We start from the raw sequence: 18365 nt of genomic DNA, 5'->3' as shown, positions 1-18365 counted from the left end.
CCTTTCCTATATCTCATGTTATCTTAAGCCTTGTGTTATTTTATACTTTTTATAATTTGCGCATTTCTATGTTTTATGTTTCCTATTAGAAATGCAATCAAACGTATGATTTGTGATCCAGTAACTCAAGGTTTAATCATATCAATGTCCATAGAAAATATAGATAGATCATTTACATAGTCTTTAGGCGACCATCATGTTGCGCTGACAACCCACCAGATTCAGCTCACGATGGGCTTTAATAGCCCACAGTCCATCCCCTTTCTCTAAACCCTAGATTCATATTAGCGGGTGTAGGTGGCTGCATTTTTATAGCAAAAAGAGGTAGAAAATCTATAGTAATAAGCAGAACACTGTAGCCATGTGATTTCAAAGAAAAGAAGAATAACATGGCAGAAAAACAAGAGAAAGAAAGGGAAGAAGATAAGTAAAACGCACAGAGACTATTCTCAATCATCTAGTAGTGTTTTCATCTAAGGTTAGATCAGATCTATAGTAGATTCTTACTGTGATTATTTGAAGAGAATTTAGATATTATGCATAGTGACATGATCCTTGTATCATAGTTATTCTCTTATGATTGTTACTACGATTTTGGACAAGAGATTGAGATTTATATATTCGTTATTCTTATAATGGATTATCTCTAGTTTGTCCCGTGATTTTTACCCTTCACATTGGAGAGATTTTTCACGTATATCTTGGTATTTTATTTGATTATAATTTTATTTAATTCCGCTGCATATTATGATCTACTAGTATTTATTCATATACAAAAGTTATATCTCTTTATATCTGATCACATCACATAAAAGATTATTCTAGGATGGAAGAGGTCAGATGGAGTTCTATGCATCCATGCATGCTTGTAATTAAGCAGTGGCCGGTGAAACTGCCGGTTGATCCACCGTAGCAGCGGCCGCAGATGGTCTTGTCTCCCTAGCTTGGTGGGGCAAAAGGCTCGAGATGTAGTCACTGAAGCAGTCATCGAGTGTCCGGAATGCCATGTCGGGGTAGAGGCAGCTGACCTCCACATCCTTCACCCCGTCCACCGAGTAATTGGATTGGCATCCAAGGATGAAGATGTCATGAGTCAAGGCAGCAACAACGCTGGCTGGAATCTCATTCTCTGCACCAACCCAACAGGAAATATAAGAGCTTCCATCGTAAACGAACAATCATACAATTTATTGTATACATAGAAAGAGAGAGAGAGAGAGAGAAAGAAGAGTAGTACTTTTCTCAAAAAATCTCACTGATTTATTAGTGACGCAGCGTAAGAAGTCACTACAATACTTTTAGGTGTAGATAACGGTTTACAACTGTAGTAATAATATCTATACTTGTGGTTAATAATTGTCGTGATAGGTGTCGTAGAATATACTAATACCGTTCATTAACTTAACTGGTAGATGAAATTTTTCTTCCAAAAAAGTTATAACTACAGTTATAGAAAACTACAGTTCCTTGTGTGCAGCGAAAGATCATTTTTATTGTTGGGAGTCTTGGTGTCAATAGATATTAATATTGTTGAGAATCTTATGCAATGGATTTCATTCTATTTTTGCTAGTGTTGGAAATTTCAGTATATATAAAGGAATGAAAGAAGCTGAGATCTACGATTTGCCTATATAAATGAACTTTTCATGGTCGGAATGCAGAGGGATGTTTATGGTGTCCGATGATCCAAGTTGCAACCATTGATACTTTCTTCATGTCGAATCATGTGCATGAATCTATTACCTGACCTCAAATACCATGTAAAAATTTTTATTTTGAGATCATTAGTGATTAAGAAATTTTCATTTAAAACTTAGTTATTATTTATCCAAAATTCTTAAACCTTTTTTTTATATATGATAGTGGTCATCTGATCAATTTATCATGGTATATGAATATTTGACCATTTATTCCAAAACAGCTTAAGCTATGCGAAAAGATCTCGGTCGCTTTATTCTAAACATTAACATTCTCCATCAAGTGAAAGTGGAAGTATGCTTAGCATAAGCCAACATGAGGAATAATAATAAAGTACCACCGGATCAGTCGAACATCGGATGAATTATAATGATTGTAATTGGGTGATATCTAATCCGGAAAGCTTCATTCTGTATCACGATACTTTCGAATCCCATATTTCTCGTCTTTTTTTTTTTGTTTGTCTCATTTGGACTTGTATCATACGCTTGGGTTCAAGTTTATATGTGAAACTTAATCCGACTTATTCAGAGAGTGATGCATGTGTTTAAGTGTAGCTCGAGTTCTTTTTTGCTAGCTTAAACATTTTAAGATTAGTGATGTTCCAATTCAAAATCTTTATTCAGTTAGAAGGAACTCAAAAGCATGATCCAAGGTTCCAACCTTTAGCAATGGCGAGCAGGTCCTCCTCAGTGAATCTGACTCTTGGCAGTGTCCTTTCAATCTTGCGCTCCCACAGGGAAGCCATCTCGTTCAAGCTAACACAATTGCAAGTCGGGCGGAAGTGAACAGCTCTATTCACGGTGCGACTGTCGAAGGCTGATCTCATCGTAAATTTCCCAATGTCACTTCCTGCAACAAAGAAGGCTACAACACAACCAACACGACATCAAGCATCCATCAACACCTTACACTTCAATGTAACAGTAACAATAGTTTTTCAGGATTTTTTATTTGTTGGTCAATGTAATATTTGTCTTCTGCAACGTCATCAACATTAAAAATAATAATAATAATAATAATAATAATAATAATAATAATAATAAAAGAAACACACAAACGAGCTCTATACCTTGGTTTTAAGACATAAATCTTAATATTTTAAATTTATTTATTTATATTACATAATTAGTTTTTATTCTTTAAATATTATTGATTGATCCACTATTAAAAATTCAGTGATCCAAGGGTTGGTTATATAAATTGTATATGTACGTTCCTTTATTTAGATTTAGAAGGACGTCATCTTATTATTAGTATGTTAATGTGGTACTTGAAATATCTTATTTTTTATCGATCTTGAAGTCGCAGTTTGGTGTCCACGCTGCCTAATTATTCATGCATGTCGGCAGTGAGATTTACCTCTGACGCTGCCGTCCCCATAGATGACGAAGCGGTCCAGCGGTGGCGCCGCCTTGGATGGGTGTTTGTTGTCGTGGTAGGGCCAGCCGGCGATGGAGTTGCAGCATATGTAGGTGTAGGGAACGCCGGCGGCCTCGACGGCTCGCCGAACCCTTCTCTTTCTGTTGTAGAGGCTCAGTGCCGGCTCCACCGGGTTCGCCTTGTCGATGTCGTGCCCGAACTCCGATGGCAGGAACCGCTGCCACACCAGCGCAAGGCATAGCTATCGCCCATGCATGACGCCCTTGTCCATGCAAAACAATAGCAGCAGTACTCGTTGTGTAACACGTACCTTGACGGTGCCCGCAGCTTGGATGGCGTCGAGCAAGCAGAGCTGATCCAGAATGCTCTCGCCGCCAACCGCGGAGATAACTACATGGATGTTGTTCTCTCTCAGAGTCTTCTCCATGAAGTCTTTATCGTCCACGGAACCCTGAAACACATCGGAAGTCCTCCTCCTCCTCCTCATCATCATCATCATTATTGAGGTTAACATACACGATAAACGAGATGAGAGCTCATGCAATATTACCTCCAAAATAATGGCTCCTTTCTCGCGGAGGGCTGCGGCGGTGGCCGCACGGGAGGGGGAAACGAAGGGGCCAAAGGTGCGGACGAGGACGTAGAGGGCGTGGCCAAGGGCCAGGCCAGCCTCGGCGACGAAGCGGCCGATGTAGCCGGTGCCACCCACGACGAGGGTGGCTCCCGTGGTGGGCGCGAGCTCATGACCAGCGGCGGTGGAAGCCATGGCGGGGAGAATATGCTGAAAGAATTAGAGGGTGGGGAAGGAGCAGTGGGCGAAGCGAAGCGGCCGCCCGGGCTGATCATATAAAGCCACATGCACATGGGGAGACGTACAGGATCCATCCCTCCGACGGTCTTGATTGCACCTAACCGTCAAGGATCGCCTATCGTGCACTTTGCTTTGCATTACCTCGTACATTACAGCCTTCATCGTGTAATGTATGATGAACAGTACAAGTTCATACTTGAGTAGTATCTGCATTTGCCGAATAGTAAATTTCCAGGGAGAGGAAGTGTTAGGTTGAAGTTATAGAATTGGACGCAATGCTACGATGCAAACCGTGTCGAGGCTACCGGTGATGAGAATAACATCTTCATGCACACGCGTTATACCGCGATTGATTGACCGGTCATCCTGATGTTATCATATCATTATTACTATTGATTGCAAGACTTTTCTAACCAGGAAAAGAAGTTGGGCGCACGAGGCACGAGGAGCGGTGCCGTGGAACATCGGGTATGATACGACGCGAGCTGTGGATCCCATTCGTAATTTCCACATGGTAAGACAAGATTGCATGCAAGTATCTTTGGGGCCGGGAATAAGCCATCGTACGTGGGAAGGGACGATGGCGACTGCCAACATGTCGCACGTTTTGCCACTTTTATTACCATTGACTATAATAAGATACTACACTAAGTCAACGAGTGTTTCCTCTCGTCTTCTTCTTTCTCCGCCTCCCTCTCTTCCAATCTCAATCTGTTGTATCCCATCGCTGCTTCTGGATCACCTGGAAGAAGAAAAACCTGCTGTTGTATCCCATTGCTGCTTCAGGATCACCTGGTAGAAGAAGAAGAAGAGTCTGGTGACCGGCAACTGTTGAAGGTCTTTGGGAAGACTGTTAGGTACGGCTTAGACGTCTCCTTCAGCTTTAGTCTGACTAACACAGTTCCCCAAGTATCCCAAAAGAAGGGAAAAAGGCGAAAGAGGTTAACCAGCCGACCATCTTTCCGAAGCATTTCATTTATGATTAAAAAAGTGTTATATTAATAATTTTATTTAATTATATATATATTTTTTAAATTAGATTTTATATTCTGTTTTAATTTTTGACCATTTTTTTCTTATTATTATAGAAATATCATGAATTCATATAAAGTTGTTTGACATTTAAGTTTTTACATTGGTCCAAAACACCTAGAAAAATTTTGGGTTAGGAAAAATATTTTTTAATATGTTGCCAGATGGTGGTACCACTAGGTTGGGCAGTGGTACCGCCCAATACAGCCCTCTAAGCGGTGGTATCATCAGATTGGACGGTGGTACCACCTAATACAGGTGGTAGTATTGCTCGTGCCCGGGAAACCTAGGATGAGATGTTTCTAGGCTCTAAGTTTGAACCAACTTGAATCATATAAATACCCCTCTCATCCTTGGTTAAGCACACAAACACAAAGAGTTTAAAAAGGGAAAAATGCTATAGAAATCTCTTATGAGAATCCTCCTCAAGTTCTAATTGTTAGAAAAGTTTGAGAGAGGAGTGAATGCTTGTAAAAGTTGACTCCTAAACTTGTGAAAAGGAGAAGAGGGGTGTAAGAAGGAGGTTGATCTTCACCTATTAAAGGAAGATCGTTACTGGATGCCAGTAGCCTTGACGGAAGAGGAATCAGAGGAGTGGATGTAAGTCACGACGACCGAACCACTATAAATCAGTTTGCATATTTGTCTTACTATTTATCTTAGCTGCAAACTGCCTTCCTTGCTTTACATCTATTACGCATCTTCCGTACGCTTTCAAGCTATCTTTACGAAAATAATTTCAAGTTAAGTTTCTGAAATCAATTTTTAACGTAAATGAGTTTTATCGTACGAAGATTTTTTGAACCCGCATAACTTTTACCGTTGTACTAATTCACCCCCTCTCTTAGTGCCGACTCTTGATCCTAACAATTGGTATTAGAGCTTCGTTTTGTTTTTCATATTTGGTTTAACACCCAAATAGAAATGGCTCTTTTCGGCTTTCAAGAGGGTTACTCTCTCATTCGTTCTCCCTTTTTTAATGGGACGGACTACACTTATTGGGAAACTCGAATGAGAGTTTTTTTGCTTTCATTGAATCTCGATTTATGACACATAGTTGAATTTGGTTTTCGAATGTCTTCTCTTCTAATAAACCATTGGAATTATTTGGAGAAGAAGATGTTTTCTCTAAATGCAAAGACTATGAATGTATTATTTTGCGCCTTAGATAAAACTGAGTTTAATCGAATTTCTATGTGAAACCATTGTTGACATGTACACCCGTTTTACGGATGTCGCCAATGGTTTAAAAGCTCTTGGTAAAATTTTTTCGAATCTTGAACTTGTGAATAAAGTTTTGCGCTCACTTTCTAAAACTTGGGATTCAAAAGTAACCACTATTCAAGAATTGAAAAACTTGAACTATTTCCCTCTCGAAGAACTAATAGGGTATTTGATGAGCTATGAAATGACATGCAATGCACGTAAAGAACTTAAGAACCACATTCTAAAGAGCAGGAAGGATTTCAGACTAAGAACAATTGAAGACCATTCGAGTATAAGCTCAAGTGATGGTGAACTTGAACTCATCACTGATAAATTATTAAAGAACAAAAATTAAACATATTGGGATGAATAAAAAATTAAAGAACAATGGTTGCTTTGAACGCAAGAAGAAAAATACAAATTGGGATGAATCGAGCTCCTCCGAAAATGAGAAGAAAATTAACAAAGACTTGATGGCAAGAACACAACTACTTGCTTTGAACAAAAAGAAAAATACTTGCTTTGAACACAACTAGGAGAACGAAAAGAACACAACTACTTGCTTTAAACGCAAGAAGAAAAATACAAATTGGGATAAATCGAGCTCCTCTGAAGACGAGAAGAAAATCAACAAAGACGAGGTGGCAAACTACGCTTTAACGACTTTCGACGTTGAGGTAATCAAAATGCCTTTAGTTTATTTTGAAATTACATAATACTTCTCATGACTTATTTTTAATTTAGTTTTAATTTAGTTTAAGAAAATTAAATATTTTTTTTTGAATTGCATGTTTAATGAAAATACAAAAATAAAATTGGATCATGCTTACCTTTCTAATAATTTTAAAAATAATCATAAAAAATACATATTTTATGATAAACAAACAAAATGATTTTGACTGAAAATATGAAATCATACTTGATGAAATAATGTAATTTGATATCATGCCTAATAAATTTATTTTTTGAAATTATGCATGAAGATTTTAATGATTTATGAATTATCAATCTTTGCCGTAATGAAAGGTCTTTTTTGGTTTTAAATATTGATGCATGTTTTTTATTTAGCATAAATAAAAAATACATACTTAAATGAAATAAATCAGATGAATTAAAACAACTAAAAAGAGGAAAGGTTTCTCCTTGAAAAATTTATATTTTTGACTTTATCAATTTTTCCAAAAAGGAGATTAATGAAAACATGTAAATTATGCTTTTATGAATCTCATGGATTATGAAAATGATTTGAATTTAATGGGTTTTATAGAAATCATGATCTTGATTTCTCATAATTTATAACTTGAAATCATTTATGAAACCAGATCTCCTATTATGGGTTCTTGTATCTTCTTATTGAGATTTATCCATATGAATCATTTTTTTTTGAATTATAATTTTTGTGATTCATAATGAATGGAGAGATTAATGAATATATCTATGTTTTTCTTTTTGTGAATCTCTTGAAAGTAATTTTGATAATTTTGATGATTTGAATTTAATGGGTTTTATCGAAATAATGATCATGATTTATAACTTGAAATCATTTATGAATCAAGATCTCCTACTATGTGTTCTTTTATCTTCTTATTGAAATTTATCGAAATGAATCATAATTTTTTCACAATTATAACTTTTATGATTCATAATAAATTGAGAGATATTATATATGAATCGAGATCATTTACATGACATATTTTTGCTATAGGAATGTCTTCATCTATATCATCATCTTGATTTCTCGATATTCGATACATGATATTTTTCTATGAATCAAGATTTTTCATACTATGACTCTTCTTGGTATTCACTAAAAAGGATATATTCAAATTAACAATGATATGCTACTTGACATCTTGATAATTTATGACTTCAATTTTAATATGTAAAATTCATTGTATTCATGAAATGTTTATCTCATCACTAAGTTCTTGATATTTTTCATGTGATGATATGAATACTGTGATCTTGACATTCATGGCTTGATTTTTCATCTTTGTAACCTTACCTTTATCATAATTTAAAAATTGATGTAAAGGGTCTTCTCTTCTTTTTGACAATGACAAAGGGGGAGCAAAACTTACTAGAAAGCAAATTTGCTATCTTGCACAATTTGAAAAGAGGCAAACTTGCTAGCTTGCCAATCTAAAAAAGGAAGCAAAAGTGCTATCTTGCCTATCTCAAGAGGCAAAATATGCTACCTTACACTTTGCAATGGAAGCAAAATTGTTAGCTCAAACATTGCAAAGGAAGCAAGAATTGCTAGCTTGCAACTTGCATATTTCAAGAAGCAAGTGTTGTTTTCTTGAACATCTCTAATTTGCTAGCTTGTATAATATAGAAGTTGCTACCTCAAAAGAAGCAAAAGTGCTATCTTATATGTTGTAAAACTTGCATATCTAAAACTTGATAGCTTGCATGTTCTAATATGATATAGCACTTGCTAAATTTTTGCTAGCTTGCATGATGATAAAACTTGATATTATGTTTTTCATGCAACAAATTGAACTTGTATTCCAAACACATGAATAGTTGGACTTCTCCTTTTTGTTGATAACAAAGGGGGAGAAGTATGTTGATGTCATGCATGATTTGATAATGACATGTTGCTTGGATTTTTGAATCTAAGAGTTTCTATCAATATGATATATTGATAGGGGGAGTTTGATTAAACTCCGGGAGTTAAGGTTAACTCCGTCGTCGATTGGTTGTCATCATAAAAAAGGGGGAGATTGTTGAATCTCGTATTTTGATGATGAAACCAATTGATAAGTGTTTATGATTTGATCTATATTTTGAGTGACACAGGATGATTCAATCAAGATAAGACAAATAAAGCAGGAAAATCATGTTGTGCTAGGGGAAAACATGTCAGAAGATTGGACGTCGGGCCGGAGGAACAGTCGACGTATCGATAGAAGGCTTCGGACCGTGGATTCGGGCATCAGGCCAAGAAGAGCAGATGTTACGCTAAGGATATCGGAGTTGCAGAGTCAACTAGCCGATTGGGCAATAGGCCGTAAGAGATGACGATGTGCCGAAGAATCAGACGAAGAGTCGAGGGACCGATGACATGCCGGACAACTTGATTAATGCTTAGTATTAATTGTCTAGATCGAAGTGTGTTTTACATATGTAGGATTAACTATGATAGCAAGGCATAAAGCAAAATGAAGTCCCAGAGTCAAGGACATGATTTCGTTGGGAATTCAAGAGTTCATCGGAAGTTCGGACGTTCGGTCACGAACAGTCGTCGCACGCCCGCAACAACTCCGTTCAACGAACCGTTCGTCACTCTCATCTACATGTACAGCTACTTGGCAGCCTGTTTTGCCTTAGTTTTGAGTCATTTTGCTTGTAAAAATGTAAGTTCGAACAAGCTGCAGCGTTACAAAGCGATCGCTCACCGAACCGAGCAAAACAGCCCCAAAACAACCCAAAACAGCTCCGTTTTCGTGTGCCGAGGGTTGATTTCTGGAATCTACCTTCGCTCACCAAAATGTCAGCCATCTCAGCCCCTTGGAACCCCCCGGGTGGCATAGGACTGGATGGGATTTCGGTATAGTACCGAGCGTTGAACACTCATTCGCAAGTTTGCATGTTGCATTGACGGAAACTTGTTGTCACGCCCGGGACTTGGTGAGCAACTGTTTATGGGCTTACAGCTATTTGTTCAACCTTCTAAAGCCCTTGTTTCCCCCCTCTTCCTTTTTTCTCTTGTGCACACAAGGTTCTCGCTGAATTGTTTGTAAAGCTTCCCCTTTTCGCGAGACTTCGGGACTTGTCCGTCGCTCGTTCTTTCAAACTAATCAACTTTCTCTTTTACAGGTCCTTCGGGACCTACGAGAGCTTACAAGTGGGCTGATCTTTGCGGAGCAATATCGCAAGGGCGAAGCGCAACTTAGGCAACGCAAGCTAAGTTCGCGTCTTGGCCGCAAGGGTGCCTCACGCCTTAGGCAATTCTAGCTAAGGCCATGACATTGTGGTATCAGAGCGGGCAAGCACTTCAAGCGAGCAGCGAAGGAACTTCGCATCTTCGCCATGGCAAAGCATCATGGCGAATCAAGCAAGACGGGGCAAGCCAGACCCTTGCCCCAAGCAGCCGCAGGTGGGCTGCATGTGCACACTCGCTCTCATGCTGTTGGAGCCGCTCAAGAGGAGCGCGGTAGTGAATATGATGAGCGAGAAGTTGGCTACTCTCCGCGAGTAGAGGAAGCGCAATTTGGAGCGCTAACTAGGAAAAAGAGTCACAAGGAGAGACTCACAACGGTGGAAACCCACCTGGATGTTCTTGAAGTGAGCGTGGAGGAACTCTACCATGGCCAACAAAGGCTTATCGGGGTAGAGAGCTCGTAAGAGGAAGCGGAGTCCAGGATCGACAAGGTCGAGGCCCTAGTCAACCGACTGTTAGATGACACCAAAGACTCCGTGCAACACCTGTAGGAAGTTGTGGCAGAACTCACTTCAAGGGTGACTACGCTCACTAGAGCACTAAATGCGGGAGGAAGCAACACCCGCATTGCACTACCACAAAATTTGAGGGCACCCGAGCCTCATGGATATGGAGGGGCCAGAGATGCCAAAGAGCTCGAGAACTTTCTGTTCGACATGGAACAATACTTTTGAGCTACGAGGCTCGATTCTAAAGATACCAAAGTTTCTATAGCAACAATGTATTTGAATGGAGATGCAAAACTTTGGTGGCGAACCCGTTGGGAGGAGATCCAACAAGGTCGGTGTCGAGTCGACACATGGGAGGACTTAAAGCGAGAGTTGAGAACTCAGTTCCTACCGGAGAACACATAGTTCATTGCAAGAAGGAAGTTGAGACAACTTCGCCAGAGTACCACCATTCGAGACTATGTGAAACAATTTTCTGCACTAATGCTAGACATACAGGACATGTCTGAGAAGGACAAGTTGTTCAGCTTCCTCGATGGTTTGAAGCCATGGGCTCAACAGGAGCTATATCGAAGGAATGTTACCGATGTGGTCGGGGCAATTGCTGCTGCAAAAAGGCTCACCGACTTTGTTTCCTCCGAAGACCCAGGGAGAAGGAAACAATCTTCAAGCAATCGCCCTCCAAAACATTCTCGAGGGAAGGAGCTCAGGGGCGAACAAAAGAAGAAGAGTTCCCACAAAGGGCCAAACCCGAAAGGCAAGGCCTCAAAACCTGGAGGATGTTTCTTGTGCGGAGGACTGCACATGGTGAGGGAGTGCCTACAAAAACAAGCACTCAATGCTTTGACGGCTTCCATCCACCCCCCCCGATCGGACAAGGGCAAAGCTGTTTCTCTTAGTTCGAGCAGTTCTGAATCCAGCAGCGACGACGAGGAGTCGCAAGGACCCCAAATGGGAGCAATGCATTTGTTGAATGCCATGCGGGGTCAAGTGGGGGAGAACATTAAGACAAAGCTACAAAAAGCAGGAAGTAGTGAGCTGATGTATGTGGACATCAAGCTAAATGGCCAAACGACCCGTGCAATGGTGGACATGGGTGCTACCCACAACTTCATAACTGATCGAGAAGCACAGCGACTTGGGTTGATCTTGGAGAAGAGCCCAAGCCGAATGAAGGCGGTGAACTCGGAGGCCAAGCGAATCTCCAGGTTGGCGAAGGGAGTTCCCATCAAAATCGGGACATGGAGCAGGAACACCAACATGATGGCCGTGCCATTGGATGACTTCCAAGTGATTCTTGGAATGGAGTTTATGCACGCGGTGAAATTGGTGCCAATGCTGTTCTTGAACACCGTATGTATGATGGGAGGTGACGACCCCTGTGTGGTTCCCGTCTCTCGGAGAGGAACCATGGAGCCACAACACATATCGGCATTACAACTGAAGAAAGTGGTGGGAAAAGGCAAATTAACATTCGTGGCTGCTATGAAGCTAGAGCAACTCAACGAGAAGGCCATTCAAGAACCTGCTGTGGTGGCGAATGTCCTGAAAGAGTTCAATGACGTTATGCCACCCGAGTTGCCGAAGACTCTTCCACCACGCAGAGGCGTGGATCACAGCATCGAGCTGGAGCTAGGAGTGAAGCCTTCAGTGAGACCACCCTACCGCATGTCCTCGCCAGAGTTGGCAGAACTCAGAAAACAGTTAGGTGAATTGCTAAGCGGTGGTCTCATCCGCAACTCTAAAGCACCTTTTGGAGCTCTAGTTCTCTTCTAGAAGAAACAAGATGGGAGCCTTCGATTATGCGTCGGCTACCCAGCCCTTAACAAAGTGATAGTGAAGAACAAGTATCCTATCCCGCTCATCGCGGACTTGTTCGACCAATTGGGCAAAGCTAAGTATTTCTCGAAGCTCGACCTTCGGTCGAGGTATTGGTAGGTACGCATTGCTGAAGGCGACGAAGCGAAGACTACTTGTGTGACCAGGTATGGAGCGTTTGAGTTCTTGGTGATGCCTTTCGGCTTAACCAATGCTCCGACCACGTTCTGCACTCTCATGAGCCAGTATTCAAGGAGTATTTGGATAAGTTCGTGGTCGTCTACTTGGACGATATCATCGTCTACAATCAAACGCTCGAGGAGCATGTCAAACACCTTCGGACAATTTTCAAGGTTCTTAGGGAGAACACTTTATTCGTGAAAAGGGAGAAATGCTACTTTGCTCAAATTGAGATCTTATTCTTGGGGCATCGAATTGGTGATGGCTCCATTCGGATGGATTAGTTGAAGGTGCAAGCGGTTGCGGAATGGCGAACTCCAAAGAAGGTGCCGGAGTTGAGATCCTTCCATGGTTTCGTCAACTACTATCGACGCTTCATAGCGGGGTACTCGAAGCGTGCAACTCCATTGACGGAGTTACTGAAGAAAGAGCAGCGTTGGAAGTGGTATGACAAATGTGAAATAGCATTCCAAGATCTGAAGGTTGCTGTTATGGATGAACTAGTGCTCAAATTGCAAGACTATGGGGAGCCTTTTGAAGTCCATACAGATGCTTCAGACTTCGCCATTTGGGGAGTACTCATACAGGAGGGTCATCCGATGGCCTACGAGAGCTGCAAACTCAACGAGACTGAGTGGCGGTATCCAGTGCATGAGAAGGAGATGACAGCGGTGATCCATTGTCTATGAGTTTGGTGACACTATCTCCTCGGATCGCGATTTGTGCTGAGGACGGACAACATCGCTCTGAGCTATTTCCAAACTCAGAAGAAGCTCTCCCCAAAGTAGGCGCGATGGCAGGACTTCCTGGCTGAATTTGATATGGCAATGGAGTATAAGCCTGGGAAGGCAAATGTCGTGGTCGATGCATTGAGTTGGAAAGTGGAGCGTGTGAATGCCGCACAATTGGAGGGCAGAGGCCAAGCAAGTCAATTGCACTCCAACTTCCTTTCCAGGATCAGGGATGGACTATATAGTGACCCCCAAGCAGTTATCCTAATTCAACTCATCAAAGAAGGCAAGACATGACGATTTTGGGTCTAGGAGGGACTCGTTTACACAAAAGGGAATGGGTTTATGTTCCCTGAGTGGACAATTTGAGGCGTGAACTCTTAAAAGAGTGTCACGATTCCCTTTGGGCTGGACACCCAAGCATTCACAGAACGTTGGCTCTCATGGAGAGGGCCTTCTACTGGCTGAAGATGGGGACTGATGTAGAGGAATATGTTCGAACATGTCTTACTTGCCAACAAGACAAGGTGGAGTAGCGGAAGCCGGTGGGAACTTTAGAGCCATTGACCGTACCAGAAAGGCTGTGGGAGAGCATTTCCTTGGACTTCATATCAAGCTTGCCACTTGTAGGGAGACTCAGATTGATACTCGTGGTGGTTGATCGATTTTCAAAGTATGTAACTTTCATTGCTGCTCCCCTACACTGTTCAGCAGAGGAGGTGGCCAAGCTGATGATGAAGGATATGGTGAAGTATTGGGGAGTCCCGCACAATATCATTAGTGATCGAGACGCTCGGTTCCTGGGACGATTCTGGACCGAGCTATTCAAATTGTTGGGGTCAAAGTTATACTTCTCTACAAGCCTCCACCCCCAAACGGATGGCCAAACTAAAAGGATAAACTCGCTCCTGGAGTAATATCTTCGGCACTACGTGAGTGCCAACCAACGAGATTGGGTGAAGCTGTTGGACATTGCCCAATTCTCCTACAACTTGCAGCGGAGCTCTACATCCAACAAGAGCCCCTTCGAGATCATCACCGGATAACAACCGTCGACTCCGCACACCATGGCCATTGGGTATACTGGGAGTAGTCCGTCAGCCTACCATTTCGCAAAGGAGTGGTATCGAAATGCAGATATTATGCGGGCTTACTTGGAGAAGGCGGCAAAAAGGATGAAGAAGTGGGCAGACTTGGGAAGGCGACCGCAAGAGTTCAAAGTTGGCGATTTGGTGTTGGTAAAACTCTAACCAGCATCACTACAATTCTTTAGGAACAAAGTCCACAAAGGATTGGTGCGCAAGTATGAAAGGCCCTTCCTAATTATCAGCAGGGTAGGCAACGTCTCTTACAAGTTGCAACTGCCGGCATGGTTCAAAATTCACAACGTTCTTCATGCTAGCAACCTAAAAGCCTACCACTCGGATCTGCAAGATGCTTCCCAAAGTGTTCCAACTCGGCTACCTCCCATCACAGCCTCCTACGAGAAGAGAGTTGAAACCATTCTGGCGGACCGTAAGATAAAGCTACCCAACGGAGCTGAGCAGACAGAGTACCTGATGAAGTGGTGAAAGCTTCCCCGAACTAAAGCCAGTTGGGAGCCTAAAGATGCCCTGCGACATGAAGAAGAAATCATCAACAACTACCAACAAGCGTCGATGAGGGCATCGACAGTTTAAGTGGGGGAGAATGCCACGAACGGTCGTCGCGCGCCCATAACAACTCTGTTCAACGAACCGTTCGTCGCTCTTATCTACATGTACAGCTACTTGGCAGCCTGTTTTGCTTTGGTCTTGAGTCATTTTGCTTGTAAAAATGTAAGTTTGAACAAGCTGCAACGTTACAAAGCGACCGCTCACCGAACCGAGCAAAACAGCCCCAAAACAGCTTCGTTTTCGTTTTCGTGTGCCGTGGGATGATTTCTGGAATCTGCCTCCGTTCATCAAAATGTCAGCCATCTCAGTCCCTTGGAACCCCCTAGGTGGCACAGGGCTGGATGAGGCTTCGGTATAGTACCGGGCGTTGAACACTCATTCGCAAGTTCTCATGTTGCCTTGGCGAGAACTTGTTGTCGCGCCCGGGACTCGGTGAGCGGCTGTTTGTGGGCTTGTAGCTGTTCATTTAACCTTCTAAAGCCCTTATTTTCCCCCTCTCTCTCTTTTCTCTTTTGCACGCAAGGTGCTCGCTGAATTGTTTGTAAAGCTTCCCCTTTTCGCGAGTCTTCGGGACTTATCCGTCGCTCGTTCTTTCGAACTAATCAACTTTCTCTTTTACAGGTCCTTCGGGACCTGCGAGAGGTTATAAGTGGGCTAATCTTTGTGGAGCAATATCGCAAGGGCGAAGCATGACTTAGGCAACGCAAGCTAAGTTCACGTCTTGGCCGCAAGGGTGCCTCACGCCTTAGGCAATTCCTCCAGCTAAGGCCGTGACAGTTCGTCGAAAGTTCTGGCAGAACTAGCCGAGAAGTCTCGGAGCTTGCTAGAGAAGCTCATCGGAACTCACCAAGAAGATCGTCGTGAAGTCTAGGAGCTTTCCGGGAGTCCGCCGAAACATTGCCGAGAGATCGTCGGAAGTTCGTCGGAAGCTCGTAGAAGAATCAAGACTTACGAACTTGTTTAGCTTAGAATATGTCTTAGGAATCGTAGTTAGCACGTAATTAGGTTTAGATTTTTGCCAACCCAATTAGGGGCCAGCTAGGCCCATGTAAGGACTGTGTTGGGCCCAATGAGAGGCCCAAACAGTGCCCCAAGAAGTCTCACCGTCGTGGCATAATTTTTGAGACTGTGTCAAGCGGTGGTACCGCTAGTCTGGGTGGTTGTACCTCCCTTGGCAGGGTGCCAGGCGGTGGTACCACCCAACACAGCCCCCCAGACGGTGGTACCGCCAGACTGGGCGGTGGTATCACCCAGTGTAGTGTCAGTGTCAAACTGACACTAGCGGTGGTACCGCCCAGCGTAGGCGGTGGTACCGCTTGTGCTCGGGAAACCCAGGATGAGATGTTTTTAGGCTCTAAGTTTGAATCAACTTGAAGCCTATAAAGACCCCTCTTATCCCTGGTTAAAGTATACAAGCACAGAGAGTTTAAAAAGGGAAAAACGCTGTAGAAATCTCTTGTGAGAATCCTCTTCAAGCTCTAAGTGTTAGAAAAGTTTGAGAGATGAGTGAGTGCTTGTAAAGGTTGACTCCTAAACTTGTGAAAAGGAGAAGAGGGGTGTAAGAAGGAGGTTGATCTTCACATATTAAAGAAAGATCATTAGTGGATGTCGGTGGTCTCGACGGAAGAGGAATCAGAGGAGTGGATGTAGGTCATGACAACCGAACTACTATAAATCGATTTTCATTTCTGTTTTACTATTTATCTTAACTGCAAACTACCTTCCTTGCTTTACATCCACTATACATCTTCCGTACGCTTTCAAGCTATCTTTACGAAAACGCTTTCAAGTTTAGTTTCCGAAATTGATTTTCAACGTAAATGATTTTTATCGTACGAAGGTTTTTTGAACCCACGTAACTTTTACCGCTGCACTAATTCACCCCCCCTCTTAGTGCCAACTCTTGATCCTAACAGGCACCGCCTAGGAGACCCAGTCTCCTAGGTGGTCTGGGTAGTGGTACCGCCAAGACTTGGTGGTGGTACCGTTGGCAGTTAATGCTGCCAACGATGGTACCGCCCATGTTAAGCGGTGGTACCACCAGAGCTTAGAATCCAAGCTTTGTCAAGTGGTTGTACCGCCCAAACTGGGCAGTGGTATTGCCCAATGACAGGTGGCAAGCGGTAGTACTGCCCAGTAATGGCAGTGGTACCGCCGATACCCTGAAATCTAGGGATATGATATTTTTGGCTCTAATTTTAAAGCCAGTGGGGCCTATAATACCCCATCCTTTTCTGCAGGAAAGGGCACGAACATATTGTTAGGATCAAGAGCACTAAGAGGGGGGGGGGTTAATTAGTGCAGCGGAAAAACTTCTGCGATTAAAATCGAAAACTGCTTTTGTTCGAAAGAAGTGATTTTGGTAAGAAAGTCGATTCGTAAATCACTTCAACTTTTGACTAGGAGAGATGCAGCAAAGATATGAACTCAGTTTGCAGTTATGATAGAAATCATAATATAAGCGCAAACTGAAATACGACATTCGTACGATAAAAGCGATTTCGGTATAAAAGCTGATTCGTAAACCACTTTAACTTGAGATAAGGCGAGATGCAGTTAAAGCAAAGATATAAAGGTAGTTTGCAGTTATAATGAAAATCAGAATGTAAGCGCAAACTGAAATACGACGTTCGTACGATAAAACTGATTTGCGTCTTAAACCCCGATTCGGATAGCACTGAACTTTGAAACATGTTCGTAAAAACATAGAAGGCAGTAAGCTATTGAGGAGGTTTGCAGTAAAGATAAGATGCTCAAAGTAAATGCAAACCGAGATTTAGAGTGGTTCAGTCAATCTTGACCTACTCCACTTTTGGCTTCCTTCACCGACGAGGTCACCGACGTAAACTAGAGGCCTTCCTTCAATAGGCGAAGGCCAACCACCCTTTTATAGTTTCACTCCTTTTGACGGGCTTAGGAGACAACCCTTATAGAATTTTCTCTCCACTCTTTACAACTCAGAACTTGGAAGAAAAGAGGGAGAAGAACTTTTGGCCTTTACAACAATTTTGAGCTCTAAGAATCATAGAAAAAGATCAAGATTTTGGTGTAAGTTCATGCCCTTTCAGTGCTGAATGGGTGGGGTATTTTTAGGCCCCAACCCAGTTCAAATTTGGAGCTCAAAACTGTCAATTCCCGGAATTCCAGGATCAGGCGGTTGCACCTCCTGACTGAGGCGGTTGCACCACCTGGCAGAGCTCGAAGACTGAGCCTCTGGGCGATGCTACCTCTTGTCAGGGGCGGTTACATCTCCTGCCAGAGCTCGAAGATCGAGCTCAGGCGGTTGCACCGCCTGGCAGAGCTCGAAGACCGAGCTCAGGCGGTGCCACCTCCTATCAGGGGAGGTTGCACCGCCCAGTCTCACTCGGAGACTGAGCCCAAGCGGTGCCACCGTCTGGCTGGAGCGGTTGCACCTCCTAGTCTCGCTCGGAGACTAAGCCCAGGCGGTGCAAC

The 18365-nt window shown here is 42.6% G+C and overlaps 1 protein-coding gene across 2 annotated transcripts; it reads right to left on the bottom strand.

The window, feature by feature from the left end:
- Positions 1–743: 743 nt before the first annotated feature.
- On the bottom strand, positions 744–3925 carry LOC135637679 (leucoanthocyanidin reductase-like). Of its 2 annotated transcripts, XM_065150379.1 has the most exons (5): positions 3632–3924; positions 3392–3532; positions 3061–3298; positions 2362–2565; positions 744–1129 (listed from the first exon to the last, which is right to left on the bottom strand). In XM_065150379.1, the coding sequence occupies exons 1-5, from the start codon at positions 3845–3847 to the stop codon at positions 873–875; spliced, it is 1056 nt and encodes a 351-aa protein (XP_065006451.1). In that variant the 5' UTR covers positions 3848–3924; the 3' UTR covers positions 744–872. The 2 variants fall into 2 exon arrangements, with proteins under 2 accessions (XP_065006451.1, XP_065006450.1); XM_065150378.1 differs by having other exon boundaries at positions 3392–3925.
- Between the last annotated feature and the right edge of the window lie 14440 nt (positions 3926–18365).

Source organism: Musa acuminata, chromosome BXJ3-5 (genome assembly GCF_036884655.1).
Source record: "Musa acuminata AAA Group cultivar baxijiao chromosome BXJ3-5, Cavendish_Baxijiao_AAA, whole genome shotgun sequence".
In the NCBI taxonomy this organism is placed as follows: Eukaryota; Viridiplantae; Streptophyta; class Magnoliopsida; order Zingiberales; family Musaceae; genus Musa; species Musa acuminata.
Note: the sequence above shows the minus strand (reverse complement) of the source record. Positions and strands in the feature narration are given on the sequence as shown.

Coding starts and splice junctions, on each gene's coding strand:
- LOC135637679 (XM_065150378.1), bottom strand. CDS start 3,847: ATGGCTTCCACCGCCGCTGGTCATGAGCTCGCGCCCACCACGGGAGCC. Junction 3,299..3,391: donor AAGCTGCGGGCACCGTCAAG/GTACGTGTTACA, acceptor CTGGTGTGGCAG/CGGTTCCTGCCATCGGAGTT. Junction 2,566..3,060: donor TGGGGACGGCAGCGTCAGAG/GTAAATCTCACT, acceptor GTTGTGTTGTAG/CCTTCTTTGTTGCAGGAAGT.